The sequence below is a fragment of the Bos mutus genome, chromosome 7 (genome assembly GCF_027580195.1).
Source record: "Bos mutus isolate GX-2022 chromosome 7, NWIPB_WYAK_1.1, whole genome shotgun sequence".
Lineage (NCBI taxonomy): Eukaryota > Metazoa > Chordata > Mammalia > Artiodactyla > Bovidae > Bos > Bos mutus.
The window spans coordinates 89,954,037-89,969,294 of NC_091623.1; the positions used below are offsets into that span (position 1 = coordinate 89,954,037).

The window sequence follows — 15,258 nt, forward strand, 5'->3', positions numbered from 1 at the left end:
GAGAAAATATATAGCTCTTTAATGAGCTAAAGCATACCAGCCAGGGAAGCCTGTGGCATCAAGCTCTCATTCATATGTTATTCCGCTTCTGATTTTCTCTAACATTTTTACACAGCAGTTGCACAGAAGAGCTCAAAGGAGATGCTTCTGACTAAAAGTTTTCTCACAGCATTTTCTGTGTCTCTTTCCTCCCTTAACCCCCTCCCATGGAGGTCTGTAGGTAACAGGGCCCCAGAAACACTCTAGTCTCCTTGTAAGCCTTGTATATTGATACTGGTCTGTTGTTTTGTTTTGTTGTAAAGTCTGTTTTCCATACCGTAAAAGGTTTCCCTCTTCCATTTTCTTGAAAAGTCTATATAATTGGTATTAGTTCTTTAAATGTTTGGGGAGAATTTATCAATGAAGCCGTCTTGCCTGGAATTTTCTATATGGGAAGATTTTAAACTAAATTGTTTAAACTATTATTTAAACAATAAATTATTTCTTTAATAGATATAATGATATTCAGATTACTTGTTTAACCATTAGCTGTTTATTCTTGACTGACTTTTGATAATTTGTATTTTATCAATTGCTACTCTATTTTTTTTCCTTCTGCTTGCTTTGGGTTTATTTCCCCCTTTTTCTAGTTTCTTAAGTTAGAAGCTTTTAAATCATTGATTTGAGACCTTCTCTTCTAATGTAACTTGTAATGTTGGTGTGTAGCTTCTCAGATTGCTCAGTGGTAAAGAATCTGCCTGCCAGTGCGGGAGACACAAGGATTGGGTTCAATCCCAGGGTGGAGAAGATCCCCTGGAGTAGGAAATGACAATCTACTCCAATATTCTTGCTTGGGAAGGCCCATGGACAGAGGAGCCTGGCAGGAGCTACAGTCCATGGAGTCACAGAGACTTGGACAGGACTAAGCATAGACACACATACACAATGTTGGTGTGGATGTTAAATCGTGTGATTGGGATGATCAATAAAGACCTCACTGAGAGAGTGATGTAGAAGCAAAGACCAGAAAGGAGATGATAGACCAAGCCAGGGACAGTGTCTGAGATGGGAGCATAGATAGGAACATTCACAGTTAAAAAGATGTAAGACAGAGCATGTGGCATAAATGCAGGTAAATGGGTAGATGCAGTGATAAGATTCGCAGACATTCTTTTTTGATTGTATTCATCTTTTCATTTAAATAGGAAGCAGAGCTATAAGCTGAGAGTGATGATGCTCTCAGAAGTGTGACAGGTTTGAGGAGAAGATATGGAATGATTACTCTTTTAGAGTCCAGACTGGAGGAGAGGAAGATACTGATTGGACTAAGGAAATCTAGTTCTCTTGCTGTCCCCAACACTGTGAGTCCTCTTGAAGTTGAGTGATAGGTATTTTAAAGTGAGATGCATTCAACATGGTTGGGAGCAGGAAATCATGAGTTTTATTTTGGACATGTTTATTTTGAGACATCTGAGTAGAGCGCTGGGTAGGAAATGGTTAGGAAATGAGTTGGGGGCTAGAATGAGTGGTCTGGGATGGAGATGTGGGAGTAGTTGGCAGATGGGTGGTATGTAAAATCATGAAACTAGAAATTGCTCACAGGTGGGAGAAGTATGACCAGCATAGGATCAAGCCTTGGAACTCCGGCATTAGTGGAAGAAGATGACGGCAAAAGAGACACAGAAGAAGTAACCAGAATAGTGGGAATGAAACAGGAAAACTATTTGACAGAATCTAACATCCAGACCTGATTAAAGACACTTTGTAAACTAGGAGTAGAAGAAAATTTCCTCAGCATGATAGCATCATACTCAATCATGAAATGCTTGAGTACTTCCCCCTAGGATCAGAACCAGACAAGAATGTCCTGTTCAGTGTTGTACTGGAGGTCTTAGCCTACAGTAGCATTTAAAAAGTTGCCATTGATATGTGGTGGTAGTGCCTAGTTTGTGGCTCTTTGCAAATATAATGAGCAAGGATAGTGAGTCACATTAATTTAGAAGTGAGAGTAAATATTTCCCTCTTGTTGTTCCTTAACTAGGTCACTTTAGGTAGGCTGTTCATGTCTTACCTCCATTTTATACCAGTATTTTAACGTTCTCCTTACTGATTTGTCAGACATTATATACTTCATCTGTCATGTATACTTAAATACAAATGTAAGCAGAGAATTTTCTTTTTTTTTTGGTGGGGCCAGGGTTGGTACACAGCATGTGGGATCTTAGTCCCTGACCAGGGATCAGATCTGTGCCCTCTGCAGTGGAAGCATGGAACCTTAACTATTCTAAAACATAAGAAATATTTATTTGTTCAGTAAGTGCATAATTAAACACATTCTTTTAGCCATATCATGTTAAATCTAACTCATTATCTATTTGGGAACAATCTTATTTTGCACATAAATATAAGTATGAAGTTCAGACATTGACTATTTTTTTTCCAAATAGCCCATCAAATGTAAAAATGGACCATCCCCCATCACTGATGTGTGATGTCTCTTTTGTCATATATTGACTTCTGCTTTATGATAGGGTGTGTTTTTAGATTTTTCTTTTCAATTACTTTAGCTTTGTATTACATTTTAACTCTTCATTCCTCCTGATCTCTATCCCATGTATATATTTGCTGCTCTCAGCCGTTAACTATTCCAGATTAATTGGTGAATAAATAGGTCAGTCCCCCTACTCCTAAACATGGACTGTGTTTCTGTTTATTCAAGTTTTTTTTTATAATGTACTCGGAAAAAGTTACTTTTGATATCTCGGTCCTTTAGGTTTCTTTACAGATTCACATATTTCCTATTGTTTTCATAAAGAGCTGATACTCCCTTCATTTTATGTCCTGTTTTCTGGTATATAGAAATGTTACTCATTTTTATATATTTACATTGTCTCTAGCTACCTTAATGAACTCTTATTAATTCTAAGAGGTTTTTCAGTTGATTTACTTCAGTTTTCTAGATAAACAAAGATGTTCTACATTGAAAAGTAATTTTATTGTCTACTTTCTAAACAGCCTTTTCTTATTTCCATTTCCCACTTTATTTCATTAGCTAGAAAGACCATTAATTAAGTAATGATGACAATAGGTATTCGGTCAATAACATCTTGACTTTTTTAAAGTAAATGATTCTAGAGTTTTCCCTAATAAGTGTCATGTTGGATGATTATTCAAAGTATTATTTTAAGTATCTTTCTAGTCCCAATACCAGAGAAGGCAATGGCACCCCACTCCAGGACTCTTGCCTGGAGAAATCCCATGGAGAGAGGAACCTGGTAGGCTGCAGTCCATGGGGTCGCTAAGAGTTGGACACGACTGAGCAACTTCACTTTCACTTTTCACTTTCATGCATTGGAGAAGGAAATGGCAACCCAGTCCAGTGTTCTTGCCTGGAGAATCCCAGGGACGGGGGAGCCTGGTGGGCTGCCATCTATGGGGTCGCACAGAGTCGGACACGACTGAAGTGACTTAGCAGCTAGTCCCAATACATCAGAAAATAGTATTTAATTTATTATGTCCCACAGTTTTGTAATCAAAACAAGAAAGTTCACCTTAGACAAGGTGCTTTTCCTCCATTATACTGTATGAGAAAAGATTACAGAACAAAGGGAGCAATTTTCTCTTTGTAAGGGAAAATTATCTTAGTATTTAAAACATATAATTAATTCCCTGCTGGTGTTTACTTGGCCCTCTTAAGAAACATTTTCTTCAGCCAGGTATTCTTACAAGGTCTAGCTCCACTCTGAGTCATTGATAACATTAGTGAATTAATGAGTTAATTAATGAAGAGTAGTCCACAATCTTGAATCACCCAGTGGGAAACAAAGGGAAGAAGGAAAAGAGGTCAAAGAACAAGCCTGGAAATGATGAAAATAGGGGAGACTATGGTATAACACATGGGAAAGCTAGGATACTTTTGACAAATAATTTATTGTCCAAACCCATTCACTTTTGAAAGTGAAAGTTAGTGAAAGTTAAGTTGTTCAGTCGTGTCCAACTCTTTGCGACCCCGTGGACTGTAGCCCACCAGGCTCCTCCATCCATGGGATTCTCCAGGCAAGAATACTGGAGTGGGTTGCCATTTCCTTCGCCAGGGGATCTTCCTGACCCAGGGATCGAACCCAGGTCTCGTGCATTACAGGCAGACGCTTTAACCTCTGAGCCACCAGGGAAGCTTTTGAAAGTAGTGGGCTATTAATAGTAACTGGGTTGGCCTAGTCTTCAAAACCTACAATCTATAATTGATAGTTTCGATAATTTATCCCTTCCAGTTAGCTGGGAGGGAAGAGGAATTAGTTATACCAGTCAAGTGGGTCTGATTCTTCTTTAGTTTTTTGATTACAGTCTTTGAGGGGTAATATGATAGCCTCACTCTTGGATACCCCTCCAATATATTGGGAATTACAGACATGACCTGAAGACATGCGGTTTCTGTAGCACCGAAAAAACATGATCCCAAACTCCTGCTCTCAGGTACGATGCCCAAATGACTCTGTGATAGCTGCTGTCCTACCTCGCAGATCTCAACTTCATCACTACCAGTTTCCCCTGTCCTTGCTTACCTTCAAAGTTGCATTACTATGAACACATTTATTTCCAATAACCCATAAGCACCTGTACCTAGAGATCTTCCTAATGATTCTCTCAGCTCTTTTTCAAACTACTTTCATTATTTATTCATTCAGTGAATATATCAAAGGATCTGAAAGGTATTTCTCCAAAGACACTAGGGGTCAATAAGTACGTTAACAGACAATATCATGAGCCATCAGGGAAATGGAGATCAAAACCACAGTGAAATATCACTCCACACCCACTGGGATGGCTGTTATTTAAAAAATGGAATAGGGAGAAAGGGAAAACAAGTGTTAAGGATATGAGGAAATTGAAACTCTCATATATGCTGGTGGAAATGTAAAATGGTTCAACTGCTTTGGAAGATAGGCAGTTCCTCATAAAGTTAACCATATGACCCAGCAATTCCATTCCTAGTTACATATAAAAAAACAGTGGAAATAAATGAAACACATATGTAAATATTCATAGCGTTATTCATAATGACCAAAAAGTAGAATTCATATGTCTGTAGCTGATGATTGAATAAAGAAAATGTGGTAAATTCATATAATGGCATATTATTTGTCAGTAAAAAGGGTGAAGTACTGATACATTTTATAGTGTGTATGAGCCTTGGAAACATGTTAAGTGAAAGAAGCTAGTTCCAAAAATATACATATTAGTACGATTCCATTTATAGGAAAAGTCCAGAATAGGTAATTCATAAAAATTTACCAAAATACATAAATTTAAAAAATCACAAAGTTAAGTTAGTGGTTGCTGGAAGAAAGGATTAGGAGAAATAGGGAGGGACTGCTAGTGGATATGGAGTTTCTTGTTGGAGTGATAGAAGTGTTCTAAAAATGACTGTAGGACTGGAAAAGGTCAGTTTTCATTCCAGTCCCAAAGAAAGGCAATGCCAAAGAATGCTCAAACTACGGCACAATTGCACTCATCTCACATGCTAGTAAAGTAATGCTCAAAATTCTCCAAGCCAGGCTTCAGCAATATGTGAACCGTGAACTTCCTGATGTTCAAGTTGGTTTTAGAAAAGGCAGAGGAACCAGAGATCAAATTGCCAACATCCACTGGATCATGGAAAAAGCAAGAGAGTTTCAGAAAAACATCTATTTCTGCTTTATTGACTATGCCAAAGCCTTTGACTGTGTGGATCACAGTAAACTGTGGGAAATTCTGAAAGAAATGGGAATACCAGACCACCTGACCTGCCTCTTGAGAAACCTATATGCAGGTCAGGAAGCAACAGTTAGAACTGGACATGAAACAACAGACTGGTTCCAAATAGGAAAAGGAGTACGTCAAGGCTGTATATTGTCACCCTGCTTATTTAACTTCTATGCAGAGTACATCATGAGAAACCCTGGACTGGAAGAAACACAAGCTGGAATCAAGATTGCCGGGAGAAATATCAATAACCTTAGATATGCTGATGACACCACCCTTATGGCAGAAAGTGAAGAGGAACTCAAAAGCCTCTTGATGAAAGTGAAAGTGGAGAGTGAAAAAGTTGGCTTAAAGCTCAACATTCAGAAAACGAAGATCATGGCATCCAGTCCCATCACTTCATGGGAAACAGATGGGGAAACAGTGGAAACAGTGTCAGACTTTTATTTTTCTGGGCTCCAAAATCACTGCAGATGGTGACTGCAGCCATGAAATTAAAAGACGCTTACTCCTTGGAAGGAAAGTTATGACCAACCTAGATAGCATATTCAAAAGCAGAGACATTACTTGGCCAACAAAAGTTCGTCTAGTCAAGGCTATGGTTTTTCCTGTGGTCATGTATGGATGTGAGAGTTGGACTGTGAAGAAAGCTAAGCGCCGAAGAATTGATGCTTTTGAACTGTGGTGTTGGAGAAGACTCTTGAGAGTCCCTTGGACTGCAAGGAGATCCGACCAGTCCATTCTGACGGAGATCAGCCCTGGGATTTCTTTGGAAGGAATGATGCTAAAGCTGAAACTCCAGTACTTTGGCCACCTCATGCGAAGAGTTGACTCATTGGAAAAGACTCTGATGCTGGGAGGGATTGGGGGCAGGAGGAGAAGGGGACGAAAGAGGATGAGATGGCTGGCTGGCATCATTGACTCGATGGACGTGAGTCTGAGTGAACTCCGGGAGTTGGTGATGGACAGGGAGGCCTGGCGTGCTGCGATTCATGGGGTCGCAAAGAGTTGGACACAACTGAGTGACTGAACTGACTGAACTGAATGGTTACAAAACTGAATATACTAAAAATCTTTGCATATTACAGTTTAAATGGGTAAATTGTTTGGCATATAAATTATATCTCAGTAAAGCTGTTTGTTGTTTTTTTTGTAAAGAAATGACTTCTTATTATTTTAGAAGAAATAACTTTTAAACTTAATAAATATTATACTTTCTTTGAAGTTGTATGTCAAGTACAGTATGCCTCAGAAAAACATTTTTCACATATGTAGTTTGAGAACGTACCAAGAGCCTAAAATGCCAAAGTTCATCCCAAGACTAAGAATGATGGGTGACTGGAACAAACATAGGCATCCTGCAGTCGGAGTAGTGATGTGCACCTATAAGGTGCATCTCTAAACAGTTAATGTTTTAACATACATTTAATGATATGGAGAAGTATTTAAACGAAGCAGGATAGTCAGTTTTATTAGCATATAATTCTAATTGTGAATTTTTTGACTTGGCACATGTACATGTGTATGTGAGGAGAAAAAGCCTGGAATATAAATGTCAGAAATTGTGAAGAGTTGCTGTCACAGAGTGGGGAGATTAGAGATAATTTGTGTTTGTTACTGCCCATAGTTCCAGTATTTCCAGTACTGTATTTTTGATGAATTGCTTCCCATTCATATGTAAAGCCTTTTGTTTAATACTTCTCTGTTTCCATCGTTGTAACTGTTTAAGTGGAGCATGTGGTATTGTGTGTCCTCATGAAATGCACAGGAGACAAAACCATAGCCACTCCACCGACCAAAGTGTCTGACTTATTTTATTTTCTTGACTCTGAAAGAGTATACAATGAACTTTAATGTCTTTGCAGGTTATCAATGCTGCATTGGCTTTAGCAGCAAAACCACAGAGTAAACTGGCCCAAGAAAACATGGATCTTTTTAAAGAACAGTGGGAAAAACAAGTCCGAGTTCTCACAGATGCTGTCGATGACATTACTTCCATTGATGACTTCTTGGCTGTCTCAGGTAATGAGCTGATTCCCCAGAGAAGTATGTGAGGATGTGCATAATTACTTTCACCTATGTTACAATAATGGACAATCAAAACACCCCCAAGTCTGGCCAGGTAAATTATTCTAGCAATAATACTATGATGGTTTTCATTTTAATTAAAGAAAACAGCTACCAGTGACTCCCAAGCAGTTGGACATGGGGTTGGAGTTGTTCTGCTTGTGGTGGGGCTGGTCTCAATCTCAGAGGTATGAATCAGGAAACTGCCTGGAGGAAGTTGTTCTCTGTGTGGAGTAAGATTTTGAAGCTGTGACCTGTACAACTCCATAAGCATCCACCTTTATTGCTGCTGTTGTGTGTAGAAAAAACACTGACCTGCTGGACTGGTGGTTTGTTAATGAGCCTGTGAGACTTAGGAGACAGGATTCCCAGCATCATCAGCTTCAGTTTCTTTTGTAAAAATTGTTCCGCTTGGAAAGCATCTCTCTCTCCCTCAGAAATGATCGTAGTTTAACTGCCTACTTTCGAAAGACTCTGTCTGCATGATGCACAGATAGAAAACAGAGAGGAAATATTTAAGTACCATTTAATTATGAACTTGCAAAAAATAAATCTGGGTAATTCACCTCACAAAAACAGTTGATTTCATTATATAAACATAAACTGGTAATGACATAGTAAATTGCATTCATATAGAAAATGTCTGTCAACTGCAATTCCCTGTTTATCACACAGATAAATTTCAATCCATCTCCTTAGAGTTGAGCAAGTATAAATGCATTCTCCATTTAACAGGCCTCTGCTGCCCTTGGCCATGCTGCTTGCTCTCTGGAGGTGCCAGGCTTCGTGAGGCCAGTGGCCTGTTGGGCAGTCAGTGGCTGGTCCTTGTAGGGCTGAAACTACCTGTCACCCCAGGGAACCACAATCTTGAACGTGGGAGATGTGAGTGGCAATGGGGCTTGAAACAGAAGCGTTACTTAAGTACATGCACAGCACAGTCCTCCAGCAGTGACCTATATAAGGTGACACTGTGTTCTGCATACCAATGTTCCCCTGTCTCTGCTCACTCTCCTTGGGACTGGAGCATTGGCTTTGCTTGAAAGATTGGGGAGCAGGGAGTCTGTAAACTGCAAAACAAGGGGGTGAACCATGCTGCTGCAGGACTGCCAAATTGCAGGTGCTGGTACTTTAAAACAAAAAACCTATTTGCAAGCACATTTTTGCAGGTGCCAAAAATGCAGCAATTGCTTTTTTGGGAAATCTTGGCCTTCTGTTGTTTTCCCAATGAAATACTGAATTATTCTTTTTCATAGGTTTAGAGAAAAACATTCCACCTTCACAGCACACTTTTAAGCAAACAACCAATTCTGAAATCTAAATGCAAAGCCCCCCTCTGGAGATAGATATTACATTCCTAAACTTACTTACCAAGTAAGGCTTGGTCTCAAGGGATTTCTAGTCCTCTTACAGCAGAATAAAATATAATAGAATCAGATGTCCCTCATGCAGCATTCTTCAGATCAGAGAACAAAGGGGATTTTGCAGTGGCATTTAGTGGGATCCAGGCAATATCTTTAGGGTATATGACATAAAACAGAAGAACAGTAAAGAGAAATCAGATTTTCTAACAGATAACTTTTGTCTGGTGAGTATGTTCAATTTTTATGCAAATGTGGGAAAATAGAAGGGTTGACTTGATGGAAAAGAGTTTAGACAGTTTCCATTTAGCAAATAAACACAGAACAGTAGTCTCAGTCAGGAGATGGTAGTGCTTTCAGAGCATCTGAATTTCAGAGACCCTCATTAGTGTGTTTCTCTAAGGTTTTGTCATAGGCTTGCTTAGTTGTCAGGTAATTAATTAATTAACAGGACAAGGCTATTACTCAAAATTCCTCTGGTTGTCACGGTGTGCTTTTCAGGGGCTTGGTTTGAAAGGAAGAGACAGGCAGATGCCTGTGTAGAGTGCTACTGGATTGATCAGTTAAGTTTTGGCATTTAGATTCCTTTATACCCTTACACACTAACCTCATCCATGGCAGCTTTAGCACTATTTATGTGGCAGATTAGACATATCTCCCCATCTCACCCAGCAGACTGGCTTTCGTTGAGAGGAATCCCATTTTCTAGTGGGCAGGCACCCAGTGGTCCCCAGCTCACAGCCTCTTGAGAGGCCCCCCCCCGCAGGATGGACAGCAGGTGCCATCTGTAGCAGCTGTGTGCTTTTAGCAGTCTTTCCAGCAGAAGCCAAGGTCTGCCCTCTCTGCCATTTCCCATCGCCCAGAGGCACAGTGGTGCTCAGTAGTCCCTCAGCAAAGTGGGCATGTTTCTGAGTAAGGGGCTGCTCGGCAACTGCCCAGCACAGGCTCTGGCTTAAGGTTGGTGCACTTCATGAAATTTGACCTAATGAAAAGTAAGAATGCGACTTGACTCCTTGGAGTATTGGTGTTTTCCCATGTCCTGGGGTTTTGTGGCCCTTTTTCAGTGGGATAGGTTTGGAGGAATATTTCCAGTAATGACTTTTCCATCAGTCCCTCTTGGAATCCATGGGGCCTGTGTGTTTGCTGTAGCCTTGTCTACTCATGAGAGCCCTTCCAAGGGTAAGTTACTTAGGGGATAGGACTGAAAGGACCCTCTGCTGTTTTAGCTCCATTATTTCTGCATATTCTGTCCCATTGGTTCCAGAAGTTCCCTTGTGCTTATTATAAGTTATATCCCAAGTTTTACAGCTTAAAAAATAATGGTTATATTGTGTATAACTTGGTAAAGCCACCAAGACCCTGATAGCAGTGTTTCATGAGGCTGCAGGGCAGGGGCAACCTGAGTCACTGTGTGTCAGGTGTGAGCCAGTGGCACTCGAAAATAAAAGGGACGTGCAAGCCACTTGAGGGAAGAGGGAGGGGCACTCGTTTTCCCTAAGCTGTTCTATTCAGAATGTTGCCTTGTAAATATTGGGGGTGATTTAGGATGCTACACAACATTCAGTAAACCATGAATATATTTATATGGACTGATTCCTTAAGGACAGTGGTTTGAAATTTATCAAAGCGATAAAGACTGTTTGAATTTCATTTGAATTGTATTTGATAAATGTTTTCCGTGGAAATGCAGTTTACTTTCTCATTTGTTTACTCAGCTTTCATGTGGAAGTTTTGATTCCCGCACCCTACCCCCTCTCTTCTTTTTTTTTTTTAGGTTGCAAGTGGTTGGTTAGAGTGGTTATAATTGGGTTTATTGTTTTTTCTTAACCAAGTGCTCTTGGAAACAATATAATGCATTAGATACTTTGGGGCAACAAATAAGAGTAGTAATTTGTACTCTGCCTCATTGTCACTATGCCAAAATAATTTGGTTTGATTGGTCTAAATAAAAGGATTTTTGTACCTAGTTTTTTGTTGGTTGGTTGTTTAATTACAAAACTCCAGGACTGAAGATAAGGTAGGAAAGTGGTGATATTTGATCTCTGACTCCCATGCATCCTGAATGAATAAGTCACTCAATAGTTCTGTGCCTGGTTTCCACAGTAATTAATAGTGATTTTTTAAAAAATGGTTACTATAGAGTGAGTTAAATGTCAGGCACTCAGGCTCTTCTCATAATAGTGGAGTACATTCTCTATATGGAGTATCAATATTATCATCTCTTGTGTATGCTTAAGGCTGCACTGATAAAGATATCCAGAGCAAGGGGAGGGCAGAATGGGCCCTGTTAGACATTGTGGACTGAGTGTAAGTTCATGCAGGCTTTTTGGAGAATACCATTTGGCTTGATTCCCAGAGGGCAATTAGGCATCATACATCTACTTTATACACATTTGCCTTTTGACTTAGTAATCCCATTGCTAGAAATTTTCCTGAGGATGGGTACACAGATGTTTGCCAAAATACCTTGCAAATATGTTCACTTCAACCAAAACGCCTAAGAGAAGACTAGATAAGCAAATGATGGCCCTTCGTCTGTTCAGTAGGGTACAGCACAGCCATTGACGTGGCTGAGGTAGATATGCAGAGGCAGTCCTAGAAAGATTTTCAAATGAAAACCAGATATATTAATGTCCATAATATGATCCCTTGGAGATAAGAGTGTTGTGTTTGTGTGTGTGTTTTCCTGTTTGAAGCATCTACAGATAAAGACTATATTGAACCATCAGAGTTTTTAATGGGATCCAGATTGGTGTGTCTACTCGGAATGGAGTTTCCTTAGAAATTCTGTTAAAGTAACTTATGGCTTAAGTTAGTGTGGGTACCTCCAACCCTCCTATCTTTGCATGTATGTCCAGTGGGAACTCACTTCTCCCTTACGGCTCAAGTATAGAGAGCAGGTTGGTTGTGTCCTGGGTTCGTAGTGGCCTCAGCTGGCTGGGGCTGTCTCAGTGAGGGTAGAAAATGTTAATTTAGTCAGCTTCCTGATATAGAAGCCTTCCTTGGTGGCTAAAGAATGGCAGGCCCTTCCCTGGTTTGGGTTCGTCTGGAAGAAAACCTGTATGAATTCAAGAAAATCTAAATTGCTTTTTAAAAACTACTTGCCCAAGATGAAGGTTAATAAATCCTTGGTGAAGTTTGGGCCACTTTGTTTAATGAATGAAAAAGAATGCTGTGCTTAATGATTGCCAAAGGTGTTTTCCCACCCCAAGTATTAATAATCCTGAAACTGGGATGAGTCTTGAAAATCAGTGATATGTGAAAACTTTGGTTCATAGTTTAATTAGCAACATTGTTTCTTTTTTTCCCTTCTCTTCCCCTTCTCCAGATGTTGTGTTAGATTCAGTAAAAGTAGCAATTTTTAGGGTTAGTATTGTAGGCAGGCTCAGTACCAGTCTGCTTAGTTTAAGTAATATGTAGATATTATTTATATAAATATTGATATAATAAGTATATAAAAGATTTTTCTGATCTAAACATGAGCTCTAAATCCCTTTATTCTTATGATTGGTTCATTGTTGTTGTTTAGTCGTGTCTGACTCTTTGTGACCCATGGACTGCAGCATGCCAGGCTTTCCTGTCCTTCCTGATCTCCTGGACCTTGCTCAAACTCATTTCCATTGAACTCATGTTCATTGAGTCAATTATGCCATCCAGCCATTTCATCCTCTGTCGTCCCCTTCTCCACCTGCCTTCAATCTTTCCCAGTATCTGGGTCTTTTTCAGTGAGTCAGTTCTTGGCATCAGGCAGCCAAATTAATGGAGCTTCACCATCAGTTCTTCCTATGAATATTCAGGACTGATTTCCTTTACGATTGACTGGTTGGATCTCTTTGCAGTCCAAGGGACTCTCAAGTCTTCTCCAAACCACAGTCAAAAGATCAGTTCTTCAGTACTCAGCCTTCTTTATGGTCCAACTCTCATACTGTCCATGACTACTAGAAAAATGATAGAATTGACTATACGGACCTTTGTCAGCAAAGTAATGTCTCTGCTTTTTAATATTTTGTCTAGGTTAGTCATAACTTTTCTTCCAAGGAGCAAGCGTCTTTTTAGTGGCTGCAGTCACCATCTGCAGTGATTTTGGAGCCCAAGAAAAGAAAGTCTTTCACTGCATTGTTTCCTTATCTGTTTGCCATGAAGTGATGGGACCAGATGTCATGATCTTAGTTTTTTGAATGTTGAGTTGTAAGCCAGCTTTTTCACTCTGTACATTCACCTTCATCAAGAGGCTCTTTAGTTCCTTTTTCCTTTCTGCCATAACGGTGGTGTCATCTGCATATCCAAGGTTATTGATATTCCTCCCAGCAATCTTCATTCCAGTTTGTGCTTCATCCAGCCAGACATTTCTCATGATGTACTCTGTACATAAGTAAGCTGGGCTGGAAGAAGCACAAGCTGGAATCAAGATTGCCAGGAGAAATATCAATAACCTCAGATATGCAGATGACACCACCCTTATGGCAGAAAGTGAAGAGGAACTAAAAAGCCTCTTGATGCAAGTGAAAGAGGACAAAACCACTGCAGATGGTGATTGCAGCCATGAAATTAAAAGACGCTTACTCCTTGGAAGGAAAGTTATGACCAACCTAGATAGCATATTCAAAAGCAGAGACATTACTTTGCCAACAAAGGTCCGTCTAGTCAAAGCTATGGTTTTTCCAGTGGTCGTGTATGGATGTGAGAGTTGGACTGTGAAGAAAGCTAAGTGCCGAAGAATTGATGCTTTTGAACTGTGGTGTTGGAGAGTCCCTTGGACTGCAAGGAGATCCAACCAGTCCATTCTGAAGGAGATCAGCCCTGGGATTTCTTTGGAAGGACTGATGCTAAAGCTGAAGCTCCAATACTTTGGCCACCTGATGCAAAGAGTTGACTCATTGGAAAAGACTCTGATGCTGGGAGGGATTGGGGGCAGGAGGAGAAGTGGACAACAGAGGATGAGATGGCTGGGTGGCATCACTGACTCGATGGACAGGGAGGCCTGGCGTGCTGCAATTCATGGGGTCACAAAGAGTCGGACAGGGCTGAGCGACTGAACTGAACTGAAGCACGGTGACAATATACAGCCTTGATGTACTCCCTTCCCAGTATGGAACTAGTCTGTTGTGTCATGTCCAGCCAGTTCTGACTTGCTTCTTGACCTGCATACAGGTTTCTCAGGAGGCAGGTAAGGTATTCCCATCTCTTTCAGAATTTTCCATGGTTTGTTGTAATCCACACAGTCAAAGGCTTTAGCATAGTCAATAAAACAGAAGTAGATGTTTTTTCTGGAATTCTCTTGCTTTTTTAATGATCCAGCAGATGTTGGCCATTTGATCTCTGGTTTGTCTGCCTTTTCTAAATCCAGCTTATACATCTGGAGGTTCTTGGTTCACATACTGTTGAAACCTGGCTTGGAGAATTTTGAGCATTACTTTACTAGCATGTGACATGAGTGTAACTGTGCAGTAGTTTGAGCATTCTTTAGCATTGCCTTTCTTTGGGATTGGAATGAAAACTGACCTTTTCCAGTCCTGTGGCCACTGCTGAGTTTTCCAAATTTGCTGGCATATTGAGTGCAGCACTTTCACAGCATCATCTTTCAGGATTTGAAAGAGCTCAACTGGAATGCTATCACCTCCACTAGCTTTGTTTGTAGTGATGCTTCCTAAGGCCCACTTGACTTCACATTCCAAGATGTCTGGCTCTAGGTGAGTGATCACACCATTGTGCTTATTTGGGTCATTAAGATCTTTTTTGTATAGTTCTTCTGTATTCTTGCCACCTCTTTTTAATCTCGTCTGCTTATGTTAGATCCATACCATTTCTGTCCTTTATTGAGTCCATCTTCGCATGAAATGTTCCCTTGGTGTCTCTGATTTTCTTGAAGATTCCTCTAGTCTTTGCCAGCCTATTGTTTTCCTCTATTTCTTTGCATTATTCCCTTAGGAAGGCTTTCTTATCTCTCCTTGCTATTCTTTGGAACTCTGCATTCGAATGGGTATGCCTCTCCTTTTCTCCTTTGCCTGTTGCTTCTCTTCTTTTCTCAGCTATTTGTAAGGCCTCCTCAGACAGCAATTTTGCCTCTTTGCATTTGTTTTTCTTGGAGATGGTTTCGATCACCATCTCCTGT

General features: G+C 40.1%; 1 protein-coding gene across 2 annotated transcripts in view; it reads left to right on the forward strand.

The window, feature by feature from the left end:
• Positions 1-15,258, forward strand: part of CTNNA1 (catenin alpha 1) — a 179,525-nt gene that overhangs the window by 150,085 nt on the left and 14,182 nt on the right. For both annotated transcript variants that reach the window (XM_070374415.1, XM_070374416.1), the window contains exon 11: positions 7,587-7,743. In XM_070374415.1, the coding sequence (XP_070230516.1) occupies positions 7,587-7,743 (157 nt within the window). The remainder of the gene's footprint in view (positions 1-7,586; positions 7,744-15,258) is intronic.